At 40.5% G+C, this 16,652-nt stretch overlaps 1 protein-coding gene across 2 annotated transcripts; it reads right to left on the reverse strand.

Annotated features, from left to right (window-relative positions):
• Window positions 1–1,250: 1,250 nt before the first annotated feature.
• On the reverse strand, window positions 1,251–16,631 carry xpnpep1 (X-prolyl aminopeptidase (aminopeptidase P) 1, soluble). Of its 2 annotated transcripts, XM_078278622.1 has the most exons (21): window positions 16,506–16,631; window positions 12,683–12,781; window positions 10,214–10,338; window positions 9,410–9,473; window positions 8,623–8,727; window positions 8,050–8,142; window positions 7,214–7,357; window positions 6,887–6,982; window positions 5,763–5,844; window positions 5,301–5,511; window positions 4,749–4,838; window positions 4,595–4,645; window positions 4,436–4,494; window positions 4,138–4,215; window positions 3,970–4,041; window positions 3,727–3,787; window positions 3,463–3,532; window positions 2,367–2,540; window positions 2,106–2,182; window positions 1,849–1,947; window positions 1,251–1,546 (listed from the first exon to the last, which is right to left on the reverse strand). In XM_078278622.1, exons 3-21 carry the CDS (start codon window positions 10,328–10,330, stop codon window positions 1,427–1,429), a joined length of 1,863 nt encoding a protein of 620 aa, XP_078134748.1. In that variant the 5' UTR covers window positions 10,331–10,338; window positions 12,683–12,781; window positions 16,506–16,631; the 3' UTR covers window positions 1,251–1,426. The 2 variants fall into 2 exon arrangements, with proteins under 2 accessions (XP_078134748.1, XP_078134739.1); XM_078278613.1 differs by lacking the exon at window positions 12,683–12,781 and having other exon boundaries at window positions 16,506–16,630.
• Between the last annotated feature and the right edge of the window lie 21 nt (window positions 16,632–16,652).

The raw sequence follows: 16,652 nt of genomic DNA on the forward strand, positions 1-16,652 counted from the left end.
CAGCATTGGCAGGGCTCAATCCGAGGGGCGGGATAAACGGGTTGTCTTTCAAATTCCCTCTGTACGCAATAGGATAGCGCTACAACCAACCAGAGCAACGAAGATTAAACTTTTGCCGTATCCGGTCGGCAAAACTCGGAACACATCTTCCTTTTTTAAGAATGACTTCAGTGCCGTTCTTTGTTCTTTTCTCAAAGAAAAGTCTTCCAGAGTCGCGGCCAAAGTCGATTCGAAAGACCGCTGTTCACCAGCAGCAGCAGCCATCTTCTTTGTTTTCAAGTAGCAGGGAATTCACGTGGAACCGTCGCAACTCTGCCGTCATTATGATAAGCCCACCCACCGACTCTATACACGATGTGATTGGGCTGACTGGAGTTTGGTTTTTCCAGCTCGCAAGCCAACGGAAAGTTGCTAGACCCCCTGGCTGAAAATGACATTTGCTGCCGCTAGGTTGCGTCTAGAGTTCTAGGCTACTTAATCTAATCTTTCATAACAAATAACTCCAGAGTAAGTTTTTCTGACGGTTGCTGCCTAATTCACTTTTTCGAATGCAAAACGTGGGTGCAAAAGCAAACGAGGATGTGTATCTGACATTGATCCATGCAACTGCATTCGTTTTCTATCCCTAAAACATACTTGAAACACCAGCATGAGCACATGGCAACGTGATCCACATTTCTGCCACGCTTACACCTGTTGGCTGGGTACCGTGGCTAAGAAGCGTAGCAATGTGCATGCAAAAGCAGGGCAGAAGAAGACTGCAAGCTAGCAAACGATAAATGTAAATCAATCTAAACAATGCAGAATTTTAGAAAGGCACTGCAAATGGTTTACAAAATAGAAAATGCATGCATCATGTTTGTAAGGCTTCAGTGATACACACAATGCATTTGGGTGAGAAACACGGAGTGTAAACAGAACACTCAACAGGGTACCTTTAATTTTAAAGGTGCAAAATGTCAGTACGGGATGATGCTACTAGTTATATAGAGGCCTAATATTCATGTATATGTCTAAAGTTGTCATTGTGGATTTCTTCTGAAAATGTGTATTAGAATAGTGTTTAAATACTGTGCATTCCGACGTTGTAATGCTCATTTCATACAAGTCAAATATTTACTTTTTTCACTTTACATTTTTCATCTTAAGAAAGTTCTTCCACATTTAAATAACCTCAAAAATGCAGGTATGTCATGCTAAACAATAGGCTGTCAAAGTTCAAGAAAAGCTGATTACATGAGACAGAGTAGTAAACACAGAAAAGTTCTTTATTTTTGAAATGATCTTTAATAAAACTGCTGATACAATGGCTTTACAAAAGAAGCCGAGTGTGAGACACAGAGAATGATGAGAAAAATACAAACGATTTCACTGCAGAGCAATTGCAGAACTCAGCAAAAGGATTGGATTGCACAAGAGTCAGTCCTTAGACGATTGGCTGGGTCTCTCTTATCAGCCACTCCAGTGCCTCCTTTCTGCCTTGCCTCTCCAGCTCTGCTCCAACCACCTCCCGGCACTTCCTGTGGTACTCGTTCACCCACTCCCGCTACAGGACAGAGAAGAAAGGCCGTCAAAGCATGAAGACACTGTTCTGTGTCCAAGTAGTGCATAATGTAATAGGAATATTATTAAAATATTCAAATGCATAGTTCATTACATTAAATGGTTCCTATTTCTTACATTTCTTCCTTAAACTGTTAGTGTTAAGTAGGCTACACTTGATGATTTGTTTTATTTGAAGAGTTTATCACCTTACCAATAAAAAGGTTTTGAGACCAATCTTTAATGGGTGAATTTGTCTTTTATTATTTTAAATATAAAACATAAATCACACTGGATATTCTTTACCTCCTTTTGAGTAAGCATCTCTGTGTTCATCATCTTGACTTGGATAGGAACCAGAGTGAGGGGCTCAAACGTCAGACTGCCTCTGTTTCTGTAGTTGTACTGAACACACAGACAAGAGAACACAAACATACGGATTCAAACATGAATTACCAGCGCATGCATATGGTGAATAATAATAATATTGTGAAAAATCCAAGCATCTCTATTGATTCCATGATTATATGAACTAAGTCCCTGTTCTCAGTTAAAGGACCTACTTTGGGCTGAGCTGGTACAACCAGGACCACATTTTCAATACGAATGCCAAAAGATCCATCTTCGTAGTAGCCAGGTTCTAGAAAAGAGAAAGAGAATTAAGATCAAAATGTTACATAATCAAACACAGAAAATGCTAAATATTTGAATTTTGGAGGACCTAAACATGTATTGGTGTTTGACTGTATATATTACAAGACATTACAGAGTCCAGCTACCGTACCATTCGCTGGCTAAATCAACTCCCCCTCCCTGCCCCATACCATCACTGACGATCATGCCGGCCTCCAGAGGTTCATCAGCGAAGGTCTTGTAGCTGATCCCGCAGGGCCCCTCGTGGACGTTGAGGAAGCAGCCCACGCCGTGGCCCGTACCGTGAAGGTAGTCCAGCCCCGACTCCCACAGAGCAGCTCGGGCAAACGAATCCAACAGATGGCCTGGGGAGAGAAGGGAGGGTTAGAGCTGGAGATCACACTTTAAAGTAGCACACTACAAAGTCATCAAGTGTTTTTTCCCCCCACATTTTTATGCCACAAAGAATATTTAAACATTTTGCCCAAATGTGAAATTTGGTGACTTTATATATGTGTTAGCACTGGTCCCCTGTCCTCTATCCAATGCATGCTGGGAAAGTGAAAATGAATGCTCACAAATTAATTAATAAGTAAGCTTTTTTCTCCCCATGTGATGAAGAGGGAGATACTTTACACTGTTTACTAGTTACTGATCTAAAGGATGCCTACACTATTGCTATTGCTACTTGTTTTTTGGTCTGAGACTAACAATAACATATACACACACACACATACATATAATATATATATATATATATATATATATATATATACATACATACATATATATATATATATATATATATATATATATATATATATATATACATACACACACACACAACAAAAAGGGGAGAGAATATACTATATGTAAATGCATAATTTCAGCCCTAACCTGTTTGTCAATACTGAACACGTTTAAAACTGGTATCAAAGGATGTAGATGTTGTCTTATCTGGATTTGTGTACTGTATTTTGTGCTTAGGGGGCGGTTTGTTTTGTTAGTTTTTTCAATTGTGGGATATCTCTTGGAGTGTTATTTGTGGGAGGTTTATGTTTGGCTAATGTGTATATTTATGTTTGGTTGATTCTTGTATGTATTATGCTGTTAGATATTGGTGGGTCAACATGTCGGAATGTTGGGTTTATTGTTAGTAACGTCTCCGAATGATCCTATGAGATGGGATGGATCAATGACCAGACACGAAAATAAAAATTCATACATTCATTCGGTAATCTATACAGTATTACGGTACAAGATAACCCTTGTGTCAGTGTAGAGGACCTTTGGTTCCATTGGGGAAAATAGCAGCACTGACAGCTATGTGTCCCTTCAGTACATAGGTAAAGCATTCCTAGAGGAAAGAGAGAGAGAGAGAGAGAACACAACACAGAAAATAAAATCGGTAATGTTTAATGACACTGCTTTAGCTTTTACATGTTGATATTAAGAGTCATTCAAATAGCTTTAGTCAATAACCTCTAACCCAGGATTAGACTTATTTTGACAGTGAAAACTAGTGCACTAGCAAGAAACAATCAAATTAACCTTCTCAAAAGCTGATGGTGTCCCAAAGTGCACGGTGCGTGTGACGTCTGTGGTTCCATCACTGCCAAAGACAGAAAATAAATGTAGATGTATGCATGTAATGCACAAAAACACTGAACTGTTTCTATGTTGTCTGTGTTCTTGGCATTAACAGGCCTGGAGGTGATGACTGTCTTGAGTTAAGTCATAGCATGTTTGGTTAGCGTCAATGCAATGGATGTATGTAATAATTATCTTGCTTACACATATTGAGCTCCAGAGTCGATCAGGTAAACTTCATTCATGGAGAGGGTTCTGTTAGTTTCAGGCAGTGGTCTAAAGTAAAATAAAAAGGTATTCATAAAAAAATAAAACTGCAGATACAGTTACACAAATCTAATACATCTGGGCCTGTTTCATAAGCCAACTGACCTGTAATGGATGATTGCGCCGTTGGGACCGACGCTGGAAATACTGGGGAAACTGAGTCCAACAAACTCTTTCTGTTGACTGAAGAAGACAAAGTATACTGAAGAGACTCACTCAAGAAAGCACACATCTTGATTACAGGTGATTACATTTTGCTACACGTCAGTGCCGGTAGAGGGGGATACAGTATAACTCCAGAATAGTCACTATCACAACACAGTTTCAAACAGCGTCTCTCAGCTCTTCAAACAAATGAGGAAAATGTGGTGGTTTGTAAAACATCCATGAAAAAGAAACCGACCTGCGTAATTCTTCCGCCTTATCGGCAGCAGATATCTCTGTCACGGTGCCCTTTGGAATCTGTAAAACAATAATCGCAGCACCTGTGAATACAGACCGGAGCTGTTTTTTATCCTATGGTATCTAAAATGTATGGCCTCAGAAAAAATAATGAAAATACCTCCTTTTCCAACCAAGCAAAGAGTTCGCAAAGGGCAACTGCATCCTTGATCTGTTGGAGAAGATTTCCGTAAAATCAGACAGTTCAGATGTCATAAACTCAATACTTAGGGGCTGTACACAATGGATTTTAAGGCGGTCCAAAGTTTTCTTACATGAGCCATTTTCATGCCTTGAATCTCAGACTCGTTCTTCACAGCCTTGGCGAGGCAGAGTGGAGTGTAGGGAATCGGAGTCCTGTGGGCCTGAAATAGTTCAAGGGGAAACGTTTACAGCCTAAACAGTTGCTGATGTTACCTAAAAATAAATGGAACAGTAAAATTATTTAAATATATATATATATATAATGAAATATTTCAAGCAAAGTATTGCACCAACTGTCAAAGCCAAAAGAATTAACGCTGAGCCCCAAAATGCCTTTCTGCCTTGACAAATGGTTCAGTAAATTAACTGTTGACTACAAGGATAAGCCTTGGTCAACTGAAAAAAACCACAACAGAATTTATGTGTTTCTGTCCTCCCACTAGCAAAACTGCAATGCAGGTTGTTAGTGAGAATGTATTCAAACCAACTATGGAAACACACTCAAAATATGTCATTTAATGTGTATGAGGATACAGATGGTACTTGAGTGCGTGGCCCCATTTAGGAACCAGGAAAACACAAACTGAGTTAGAATCTAGCTATGTGTTATGGTGCTCTCTCACCTTGGGGATGACTTGTGTGAGAGCACAACTGGCCTTGTCACAGATCCACACTTTGTCCTTGGGGCTGTGTGCCGCGCAGATGGCCTGGAGCTCAGTGTAGACCGACTCATACGGGTACGTGTGGATGCTCAGCTCGGGCTTGCTGGGGGAGTCCAGCTGCAGGTGGTCTCTCAATGCAGGATCAGAAAGACGCTTTAGGTCCACAAAAAGCCTGCAGAGGGGAAGTTGAGTTCAGTGAGAATGGGAATTCAGGTGAAAACCTTGTGTGGCTAGTTTTAATGCATATAAATGAGTGTGTGTTATTACGTTGTTAGTTTAAAGAGAGTTCATATTCTGAGATAAAGAAATGCTGACCCATAATTCACCACCACCATTAAGTCCTTCATATCAGTCGGTAGCATTAAGGCAGATAACAGAACATCGATGGGGCCAATACCTTGCTGCATTGTTACATTCCATTACCTTATCGTGTTCATCCCCACAATGGCATATGCAAAGAACACTGGGTTGTACTCGATGTCTGCACCACGGAGGTTAAAAAGCCCTGGGAAAAGGAAATAACAGAAAATGACATTTACATAATGTTTAGTAAAATGTAAGAAAGAAATAGCTTCATCCCATAATGACAGCGACAATGTCAGGAGCCACTTAGTTATATTTCCTATTCCATGCCAACACTCAAAACAGTATAGTTACCATCCATTTTAAACACTACAGTATGTGTCTCAAATGAAACCTCACTACAATGTACTGGGTGTTAAATATCAACGTTATTATTGGACTGCCACTCATCCTTTGTGGATGCCTGAGCAAATCCCCTTCAATTAAACCCTCTTGTCTAAATGCTACCTGATGACAATCAAATTCAGCATTTACTCTAATTAACACAAACTCTCAGACCAAACAATCAGAAACAAGAGCTCATTAGGCACGGTGAACAAGGTAATCAGACAGGCATCTAGAGGGACACCCGTGCATCCCTGGGTCCTTGGATCGTGATCATGTATCAGACTTATGTAACAGTAGGGATGTTGGGTACGGCTGCTGCTTGTTTTACACAACAGTAACTAAAAACTGCTAAAACCTAATGTGGCGTCAACAAAATGGATCTCGAATAGGCCTTTATTTCTTTGTTCCTTTGGGCTATAGTGTTTGGCCCCTGGGATTATATTTCCACTTGCCCTAACATGTTACACCCTTGGAACTTGCAGGATATGTCCACCCATAGCCCAGGGCTTATTAAACCGCACGTTATGCTGTTATTTTAAGAGTTATCCTAACAAACACAGCGTTGATATTTATTGTATGGTTACAACAACAAAAAGGTCAGACAGACATAATGTTTGATGTCCAGTCAAATAAGATATCCCTGGTAAAAGTCCTTTACTTAAATATCTACTACATCTTCAGAGGGATGCATTTGCTGTCTGTCATGCTGATTCCTTTCTTTTATACGGCCCCCGTAAAGGTGTTTAGTCTTAAGTTTTCAAATCAAGTAAATCATCTCAACATTTTTTCTTTTTTACATTACTGTGTTCAAGTACACTACCTCCTTGGCAGAGGTAAAACAAAAAAATGATCCATACATGCAATCTCGTCCAACGCTGTGGCAACAAACCAGGTGACTTTCCTCTCAGTCATCTTGGTTCGCAGTGCTGTGATCTTGTCTTGCCAGGACACACCTGTAAGAAGACAGCAATGTTCATCAACATGGTGCCACTGTATTCCTTTCCTTCAAAAACATGTATATCTAGTTACAGTGGGCTAAAACCTTTACTTTTTCTGGCTTGGAAACAAAAGATAAGAAAGGTAAAGGGGTGGTTGGAGATTTAAATGTCTCTATCTCTGACACAAAACCCTAAGCTCCTGTAATTGAAATGTTGTTAAATGGTTGAATGGTGTTTAGAACTGACCGGTGTACTTTAAGCCCAAGGTGCGGAGCTGTGTGCTGGGTCTTTCTGGGCGGTCCATCCAGACCACATCGATCAGGTTGTCCTGCACAGCCACCAGAGAGTGGCCTGCACTGGTCAGCGCCTTGGACATGTTCTTCCACTGATCTGAAACATAACATCACGAGTGTTAAGATGAGCAAATAGTTTAAAAAAAACACAATCTTACACAAGCGTAGCGGTCTAAAAGCTTATGAAGTTATTGTGCAATGTGAGAACTTTATAATCTCTCTATAATCTCTAGGGCTTGGATTCGGTAGTATTGAGTATCGCGGTTTTCTTTTCCTTCTTTAACAAAAACAAAAGTTGAATAATACACTTCTAGAGACAATATATCATGAGGAGAAGAAGAAGAGAACATGTCAGTCAGTCAGTCTGACATTTATTTCGTTTGTAAAGAAGTACATAACGTGTATTTTCTGCAGTTCCTGCTTTCGGTCAGGGGTACCGCATTAACAAAAACACATTTAGGTGAATCATTGGTAAAATAAAAAATATTGATTCTAGGGAAAAGAGTCAATTTCAAAATGTGTCACAAAAGATTCACACAATACATACGATTTGTTTGACCCCCATGCCTGCTGGTCAAACAGGAGGCTGAAGTTGAGATAATGGAGAGGCAAAATTGGGTGCTCTCTGTACAGCTGTTGCGTTTGAAGATTTTCTCTATATTGTTAAATCAAACCTCCAACATGTATGATTTTAATTTACTACAGCATATTTCCTGCTGCATTATGGGCTGAGGCCTTACTAGTAATGTTGATTGACTGCGCTGAGAGGAAAATGGTACTGCAACCTACCAGCAGCGATGATCCAAGGATCTACTCCCACTTTAGAGTTCTCTGGCAGGATGCTGATCAGCCAGTCCTCCTGAGAGGGTGTCTCCTTCAGCCCTAGACGTGATTATAAAAAAACAACTGATCACAAACAAAGACAGAGACGTACAATATGACACATAGCAGTGTTTAACACACAGCTTCTTTGAAGATTTATTTTCGTCTTAAAAGCCAGACATAAATGGGACAATATTGATAAGGTATTCATTCATTCATTACCTCTGAGCATGTGTAGGAGGATAAAGGGTACTTAGCGTTTGCGTTGTGTATAAAGACAAAGGTCATAACAGAATTTGTAGAGACAGTCATACACTTGACACATTCCTTTGATGTGGGAGACTCAGGTTCGATTCCCACTGCAATACATCAACCAACGTGTCCCTGAGCAAGACACTTAACCCCTAGTTGCTCCAGTGGCGTGCGACCTCTGACATATATAGCAAATGTAAGTCGCTTTGGATAAAAGCGTCAGCTAAATGATATGTAATGTAATGTTTTTATTTTCATTTTTATGTAGAACAGAAACATCAACATTACCCATTTTCATAAGGGTCCAGTTGTTGTCCATCTGCTGACTGGCCTGGAGGAAATATCTCCCATCAGTCCACAGTGCAGCGTGCTGCTCTGTGACGATGGCAGTACCTACACATCACAACACACACAGCAGATTTGACATTTCCAATCCACAGATGCTTTGTTGGATCTGGTTTGTACAATGGATGAAAGTAAAAGTATGCAAGAAAACTGATGGGAGTCTATTACTGTCTTGTTATTACAAGGAACATTTTTGCTTTATGAATATGCAGCACTTTGGCTCAACGCTGTTGTTTTTAAATGTGTTTTATGAATAGAGTTGATTGTATTGTTACTCGTCTGATGTGTCAGTTGTGCTTTTAGAGGAAGACGCTGGGTCAAAGCTGTTGGGTCAGTTCTGAGAAGCGAGATATACAGTACGACTCTGAAATAAGAGCAGCAATCAAAAGTCTGAGAGTAAGCTCTCCTTCTCTCTTTTCAAAGTTTGTTGATTTCCCACAGTGATTCTTACCAAAGTAGGCCACCGTGCCAAAAACTACACTTCCTCTAACATCATAAAAAACAAATGTCTACTGTACATCGACTGCACTATCAAAATTGAACATGAGACAATGCAACAACAGAATAAAAGTTGGATGTCCCTGCAAGTTCATTTATCACATTGTCTTAGGTTTTTCCACAGTGGAAATTAGATCTTGGCTACCGGTCTGCCCAACTAAGATTTGAACTTTAGATTAGATGACTTTTAAACTTGCATGTACATTGCCATTCACACCCAAGCCAAACGTACCTGCAGAGCCATTAAATCCACAGATAAATTCACGTCTGCAGTCACACGGTGCAATGTATTCACTCTGAAAGACATGGGGGCAAAGAGAGAGAGCAGCTTCATTAACAATCAGTAAGAAGTGGCCATCAACCAGTCAGACATTTTAAATGCCACATTTGCTGTACTCCTCACATTACGCCCTGTGCACGGAGAGGGGTAAAGGGAGGAGCAGTCGGCAAAGGGCAACAATTAATTGCGAATGCCAGACAAGACGATAATAAGTGAATAAGGACACACACAAAGTCAAGAATCTGCATGACTGTGTGCTTGAGCGTCTTAGTTTATATTTAGGGGTGACTTTAGTAATGCAAACATGTAGTATATACATATGTTGTGTGTGTGTGTGTGTGTGTGTGTGTGTGTGTGTGTGTGTGTGTGTGTGTGTGTGATATAGCGCTGGGCAATATATCGATATTATATCGATATTGTGATATGAGACTAGATATCGTCTTGGATTTTGGATATCGTAATATCGCATAAGTGGTGTCTTTTCCTGGTTTTAAAGGCTGCATTACAGTAAAGTTATGTCATTGTCTGAACTTACCAGACTGTTCTAGCTGTTCTATTATTTGCCTTTACCCACTTGGACATTATATCCACATTACTAATGATTATTTATCAAAAATCTCATCGTATATTATTTTTGTGAAAGTACCAATAATCAACACTACAATATCGCTGCGGTATCGATAGAGGTATTTGGTCAAAAATATCGTGATATTTGATTTTCTCCATATCGCCCAGCCCTAGTGTGATGTCCCTTACCTGGTGTGCATCTCCAGAAGGGACGATGTAAGCCTGTATGGGCTCAGAGAAGTATTTACAATTCTTCATCGCCTGGCGAAGCTGCCTGAGCAGTTCTCCTGTGATCTTTGGAGACATGCCAGTGTCTGAATGATGACAGAAAACAACATGTTAATATAACATTTAAGTAATATTTCTTGATAGCACACTTTTTCAAAACACGCCCTTAATACGTATGAAGAAGTGAATGTCAAAAGTTAAAGATTAAAGCTGCTGATAATTCCAAGTGCGGACAGTTTCACACGTAGGCATTTATGATGTAAAAACAAATCTATTCAATCCTGAAAAACACAAATTTAACACAACTACCCTTTAAACAACAAACATTCATCTGTTGTTATTCAAACCCACCCTAATTATCCATAGATTACCTGACATGTTGACTTCAGGTGACTGGAGCAGGACAGTGACGGACTTTACCTAACTATAAACGTGGAGCTTAAAGTCACAGTCCACACCTGGATCTTTAACCTACTGTAACATGCTGATTAAGCAATTGTCACAGGAGTTAAATATTAAAAGGAAATACTAATTGGGTGGTGTGGGCAGGTCTGTGACCGATTTCCACAGACCTGGCCAAAAACAAAGGCCAGAAGATCCTGTCTGGTGGTGAATTCACTATCACTACTCACATTTGTTGTAGGGGGGTATAACTTGGTGTTATTTTTCTGCCACTGTTTAGCAAGCGGGACATACTCGTCTGATCCTACAGCATACTTTTATTTCCAGGGTTTTTCTCGTAAATAAATCAAATTTCCATTAAAAAAAAAAACGGTTTCCCCATTATTTTCCAAACCTCACATTGCATAACATTACTTAACGTAATGGTGTTGCACCAATGTGTGTGAGTGAAAGAAAACCTTTTAATATTCCATTAAACTAATGTTAACATAAATACATTTAACTGTTTTTCCAACTCAATCGTTCAATTGCTGTTTAATGATAGCAGTTGTGAAGTATTCGGTTTCAACTCAACTGAATGTTGCAGGGATGAAGTATTTGTGTAGGCAAAAATACATGGAGCACAGACGCAGCGTGACAAGTCTGCCGCAGTTTCCCCCTTAGCAGAACACGTCCATTATAGTCAACTCAAGCTGCTCCAGTACTCTGACCACAGAAGCCATGCTGCTCATCTCTATTTTTACAGAGACAGTGAACACAGAGCAAAAGACGGGTCGGCTTCAGAGATCTGTGTGTTTGTACTCAGTGTTGCCAACTACTTTCCAATGAAAGTAGCTACAGTAGGCTCAAAAAGTTGCAAAAAAGTCGTTCAAATGCATTTACAATTTTGTGATGTCATCACATATCATTTGCATAAAGCTTAGTGGCTGTGTCAGCTGACTGCCCGCTGCACGCAAGGATGTATTAAGAGAACTGGATGCAGCGTTGGCGTGAAGCCCCGTTCATTCCAAGGAGAGTTGCTCAGTGATGCATGAAGCACTCATGGAGCTAAAAAAATAGCCGGATCTTCTGCTCTGCTTCCGAATTGAGCGGCACATGACATCATGATGAGCATGCGCACTAAAAATTCCTTTAACCCCCGCATCCTAGCTGCACTCGCTTAGAACAACAGTTTGTTTGAGTTGTCGTAGCAACACCGCACATTCATGAGCTTGTCTCTTGTGGATATAGAAACAAGAAACAAGTATACGTGGAGAACTTGCCATTCATTGTAAATGGATGTATTAAGAGAAGCAAGGAGATGGAATCATCATGTTGTGCTACTAGCTACCGCTAGCTACTACTGTTAGCCGATAGCTAGCCGTTTGGGAACAGAGAAGTGAATAACGTTACATCTACTTTACAGGCTTTCCAGCATACAGCCGGAGGATGTATTGTAAGATAATACAAATGATGAATTATGGCCAATATATCCATTATTACAGCTGAAGGAACTCGGGAGAACCATCATATGAGCCTGCAGTGCAGGGCGGCTCAGCCGGGCGCAGTCCCTTGGGTCTGCTTGCGTTCATAATGCACATTTATTATGCATAGTTAAATAAACTCTGGATTTGGCTATTAGTGCATGTTAGTGCTGGGGTCGGTATGACCAAAAATTTGTATCACGGTATTTTTTAAGATTCTGGCAATTTCACGGTATATCACAGTATTTTCTTTCTTTTGGCCTTCATATAGGTGTATAATGGCTTATTCTACTGTCAGGAGTACATAGAATATCACAAAAACATTTTTAATGTCATCATGTTTACTAAAAGCTTTGATTACTAAAGGGTTTGCTTGGCTCCACAACATTATACAATGTTATATGAAGGAAAATGCATGAAACAGTTACAGAATCTAAACTATTTTTATTGTGCAAACTGCAAAGTAGTAAAATAAACTTAAATCTAATGAATACACATACAAACAACTTTAACATTGTTTCCCTTTCAAAACAAAATAGTTGTAAGATAGTTGTATAAACACTACCGTGGCCAAAGGTAAGTCAGCTTGTTGTAGAAAAGTGGGCGACTGAGTATCACAGAGGCTTTCAGCTACGGGCCCTCAGAGTGTGGATGGACCCCTCATCTACAGTCCCATGGAGAGAAATAGAGCAAAACCTCACTGGAAGTCTAAGACTGCAAGACCGTGCCTTTATAGGTGTGTGTCCAAAAAAAGTGTATGCTAGCCTATGGCCCTATTATCACAAACCATTTAACTAACTTTAAACAGATGGAGGAGCAACTATGCTGCACCAACAAATGGCATTTGAACACCCCAATTTGGCACAATACACACTTAATGTCCGGTAACAAACCCTTTGCTTGCAAGCAGTGGAGTGATAGAGGTATTTATACTGTAAACCAGCTATTCAATGAGAAAGGTATGTTGAGTTTTGAAGATCTAACAGCTAGTTTTGAGGTCCCCAGGACATCCTTCTTCTTGTATCTGCGCTTAAGATCAGCCCTAAAATGTTATGGAGTACCATGGGGAAACAGTCTTGAGCTGCACCCAGTTTTAAATGGTTTGTTGATTTTCCGTTGAGAGGATTAGCATCCAAGATCTATGCCAAACTGATGCAAGCATCCATAGGAGAACTCCCAATAGCAAAAAAATGGGAGTGAGAGCTGAGGCCTGAGGGGAACGCAATTAATTGGGAGACAGTTTGGGACAACATTTTCCATTGTTCCAAGAACCCAAATCACCAGCAGATCCACTTCAACATATGTCATAGGACATATTGGACTCCTCAGAAGAGATACGTCTCTAAAGTCATTCCCACTCCCTATTGCACGTTCTGTCAACCTGAACAAACTGGAACTTTCTTGCACATGGTCTGGGAGTGGGAACAGGTGCATGAGTTCTGGAATAAAACAACATCAACAATATCTGATGTGATAGGATGTCGAATTCCTACTGACCCGATTTTTTTGTTACTTAATGACGACTCTAAATTACACTTGCTTGAGAGACAGGAGGAAAGTTTGGCTAGCCGGCTCAACCGCAACCAAGAAAATGATAGCTCAACGCTGCCCCCCCCCCACTCGCTTTGTATAAAACAGTGGTTGGCGTATTTTCTAGACATAATTATGCTCATCGACTATAGACCTATGGAAAAGCGCAGCAGCACAAATATCAGACCTAATGACCTCAGCATCACAAGAAGTAGAGGAGAGTGATTAGGCAAGGTTTTTGCTTATTTGTTTGTTTTGTTTTGTTTTCCTCGATACCGCACAGTGTAGGGGGTGGGTGAGGGGTTTTGTTCTTGTTCAATTGTATTTGTCTGTTAAAAAATATAAAAATAATTTTAAAAAAATTTAAAAAGTGGGCGACTGAATCCACTCCTGACTCCACTGTCAGCCTCCTTCGGTGTTTGAATAATGTTAGTAGGTTGGCGGACATAATTCAGCGAGGCAAGACATCTTAAATCCAGTGTTTTAATCATTGCTCTGAACCCGTCTTTCTCAACGGTCTGTAGTGGGACTGTAGGTGGATTGTTATTGCGTTCATAATGTTGCTCCGCTGCATGCTTGAAGTGACATGTCTTTAACGTTAGCACGGCCGAGTTATGTTAGCACGGCCGAGTAACGTTAAAGCGACGGGCAACAACAGTGGCTAAATTATGTCCGTTTTTTAGAAATAAAACACTTCAGAACAACAGACAGCTACTCTCTTGAGCATACGTTGTTCTGGTGTTATCTCCGGTCTTTCTTCATCCTCTTTCTTCACTGTTTTTGAATGTGCAGTAGCGACCGGAGCCTCTCCCAGCTTAACAGACTGTTATGCTACCTGGCTAGCTAGCAGCTATAATGTTACCCAACATGCCGTCCGGCGGTGTAACTTTGTAAATGTAAAATTATTAGTGTTAAAATTAAATTGTTTAAGTCACAAATTGTTGTGTGCTATGGTGTTTTATCCTGTTAAAGAGAGTCAGTTGTGGGTTATTAATTGTTGTGTTATAAAGTTACTACCATGAGTGAGAAGGGTACGCAGTTAACAGGGCTCCCGTTCTCAATTCTCTCGCAGATTACTTCGGCCGTAGCGCTCTCTGCAGCAATGCTGCATTACAGTACGGTATTACAGTATATGAAAAATTCATATAATATGGGAAATTAATACCGGTATAAACCGGTATACCACCCAGTACTAGTGCATGTTACATGTTTTTAAACATTATGACTTAAATAAGGACAATTTAAGTGTTTGGACTGGTAAGTTGTCAAAAAAAATATTCGCTGATATAGACGTAGACTAAATGTAATGTAAAGTCTATGGGAAAACCCCGGGAAAGTCTTTCTGGGCTTGGGGTTGCCAGATGTTGCAATTCCACCATTGGCCACTAAGCGCAGGGTTGCTTCAAAGTCTGGCGCTGTTCCTGGGGGCTTGAGGAGACAGAGGAGAGGGGAGGGCATGGATGTGTGAAGAGAACTGGATACAGCGTTCGGCGGGATGCCCCGTTCATTCCAATGAGAGTGCTCAAAAGCACATAAAGCAATCATGGAGTTCGGATCTTCTGCATTGACTGGCCCATGACGTCACGATGGACATGCGCACTAGCAACAGTTTGTTTGTGTTGTCATAGCAACCGGTAGCAACATGCTCGTTCATGAGCTTCTCTTGTGTCTCTTACAAGTGGCGAACTCATGAACTCACTGTTTCATTGTATAAAATATTCAATAACGTTAAACATTGTGTTTTCGTTGTTCCTGATCGTTTACATGCTTATCTAAATAAACGATGGATGTATTTAGACAACCAAGGAGATGTAATTATTATGCCGCGCTACTAGCTAGTGCTAGCTACTAAGGTTAGCCTGCAGTTTCGTGAACAGATCTTCTCTTAATAACATCCATGGCTTCATCTCTTAGCCACGTTACAGGCTTTACAGCATACATACCATGGATGTATTTATAGAACACATGGTGAATTACAACCATTAGGGTTAGCATTATCCATTATTACAGCTGCAGGACCTCAGGAGAACAGTCATATGAGCATGCGCAGTGCAGTCTGCTCGCGTCCATTATGCACGTTCATCATGCCTAGTTTAATAACTCTGGATTCGGTTACTAGTGAATGTTAAAAAAATTTAAAATGTGACGTTTTAAACAAGGACCCTTTAAGTGTTCGGGCTGGTAAGTTGATGTACCCCAAAAAAAAAGTATCTGCTGAAATATAGTAGTTTCTTTCGCCATGCAAAGTCTATGTGAAAAGTCTTTCTGGGCCATGGGGTGCAGTTACACCCTTATCCGCTAAGCCCATGGTGGCTTTTAGACATGGCGCTCTTCCTGGGGGCTTGGACCTTCTACAGAGGTCCGGGCTAGCCCCCAATGTCCTCAAATCCTAGAAACGCCCCTGTCACCCAAACAATAAAACAAACTGTGATTATGATTTTCTAATACGACTATAAAACCACAGAGCTTAGTTCTACGTGGACGGGCGACTTTTTCAATTCACTATTATCAACAGGCCAACCATAACACATACAATGAATTAATTCAGTGAGTCGATGTTGATTTTAGTATTGGGTGTGGTAGAACGCCGCAGGATATTTGTTAAGTTGTTGGATAATTTTCTCAATTTTACGGCTCTAAGTAAACGCTTTTTTCTCCGCTTTGATAACGCACAATACGCTACAGACACAGACGTATTGTGACCAACCGTTCTCTCATTTGAAAACAGTCAACAACATCCCCCCCTGCTCTTTCTTTTACTGCCTATGCTCTGCACACGGAGACGTTAGCTCCCCACAGCGCCGCTAGCTAACGTTAAAGTCCCCGGTTATGTAGGCATTGAAATGCTGAATACACACCCAGTGGTTTCGTCTTGGATATGTGATTCTTGGGTTAAAAAAGGGCTCCTTCACCAGCTTGGACCTTGTGTTAATTTACAAAACAGGAGGCTGCCATTTCGTTGTTGACGTTTGTGGTCACGTGACTGCAGTTTCTTCCAGTAGACG

This window comes from Sander vitreus, chromosome 2 (assembly GCF_031162955.1).
Source record: "Sander vitreus isolate 19-12246 chromosome 2, sanVit1, whole genome shotgun sequence".
In the NCBI taxonomy this organism is placed as follows: Eukaryota; Metazoa; Chordata; class Actinopteri; order Perciformes; family Percidae; genus Sander; species Sander vitreus.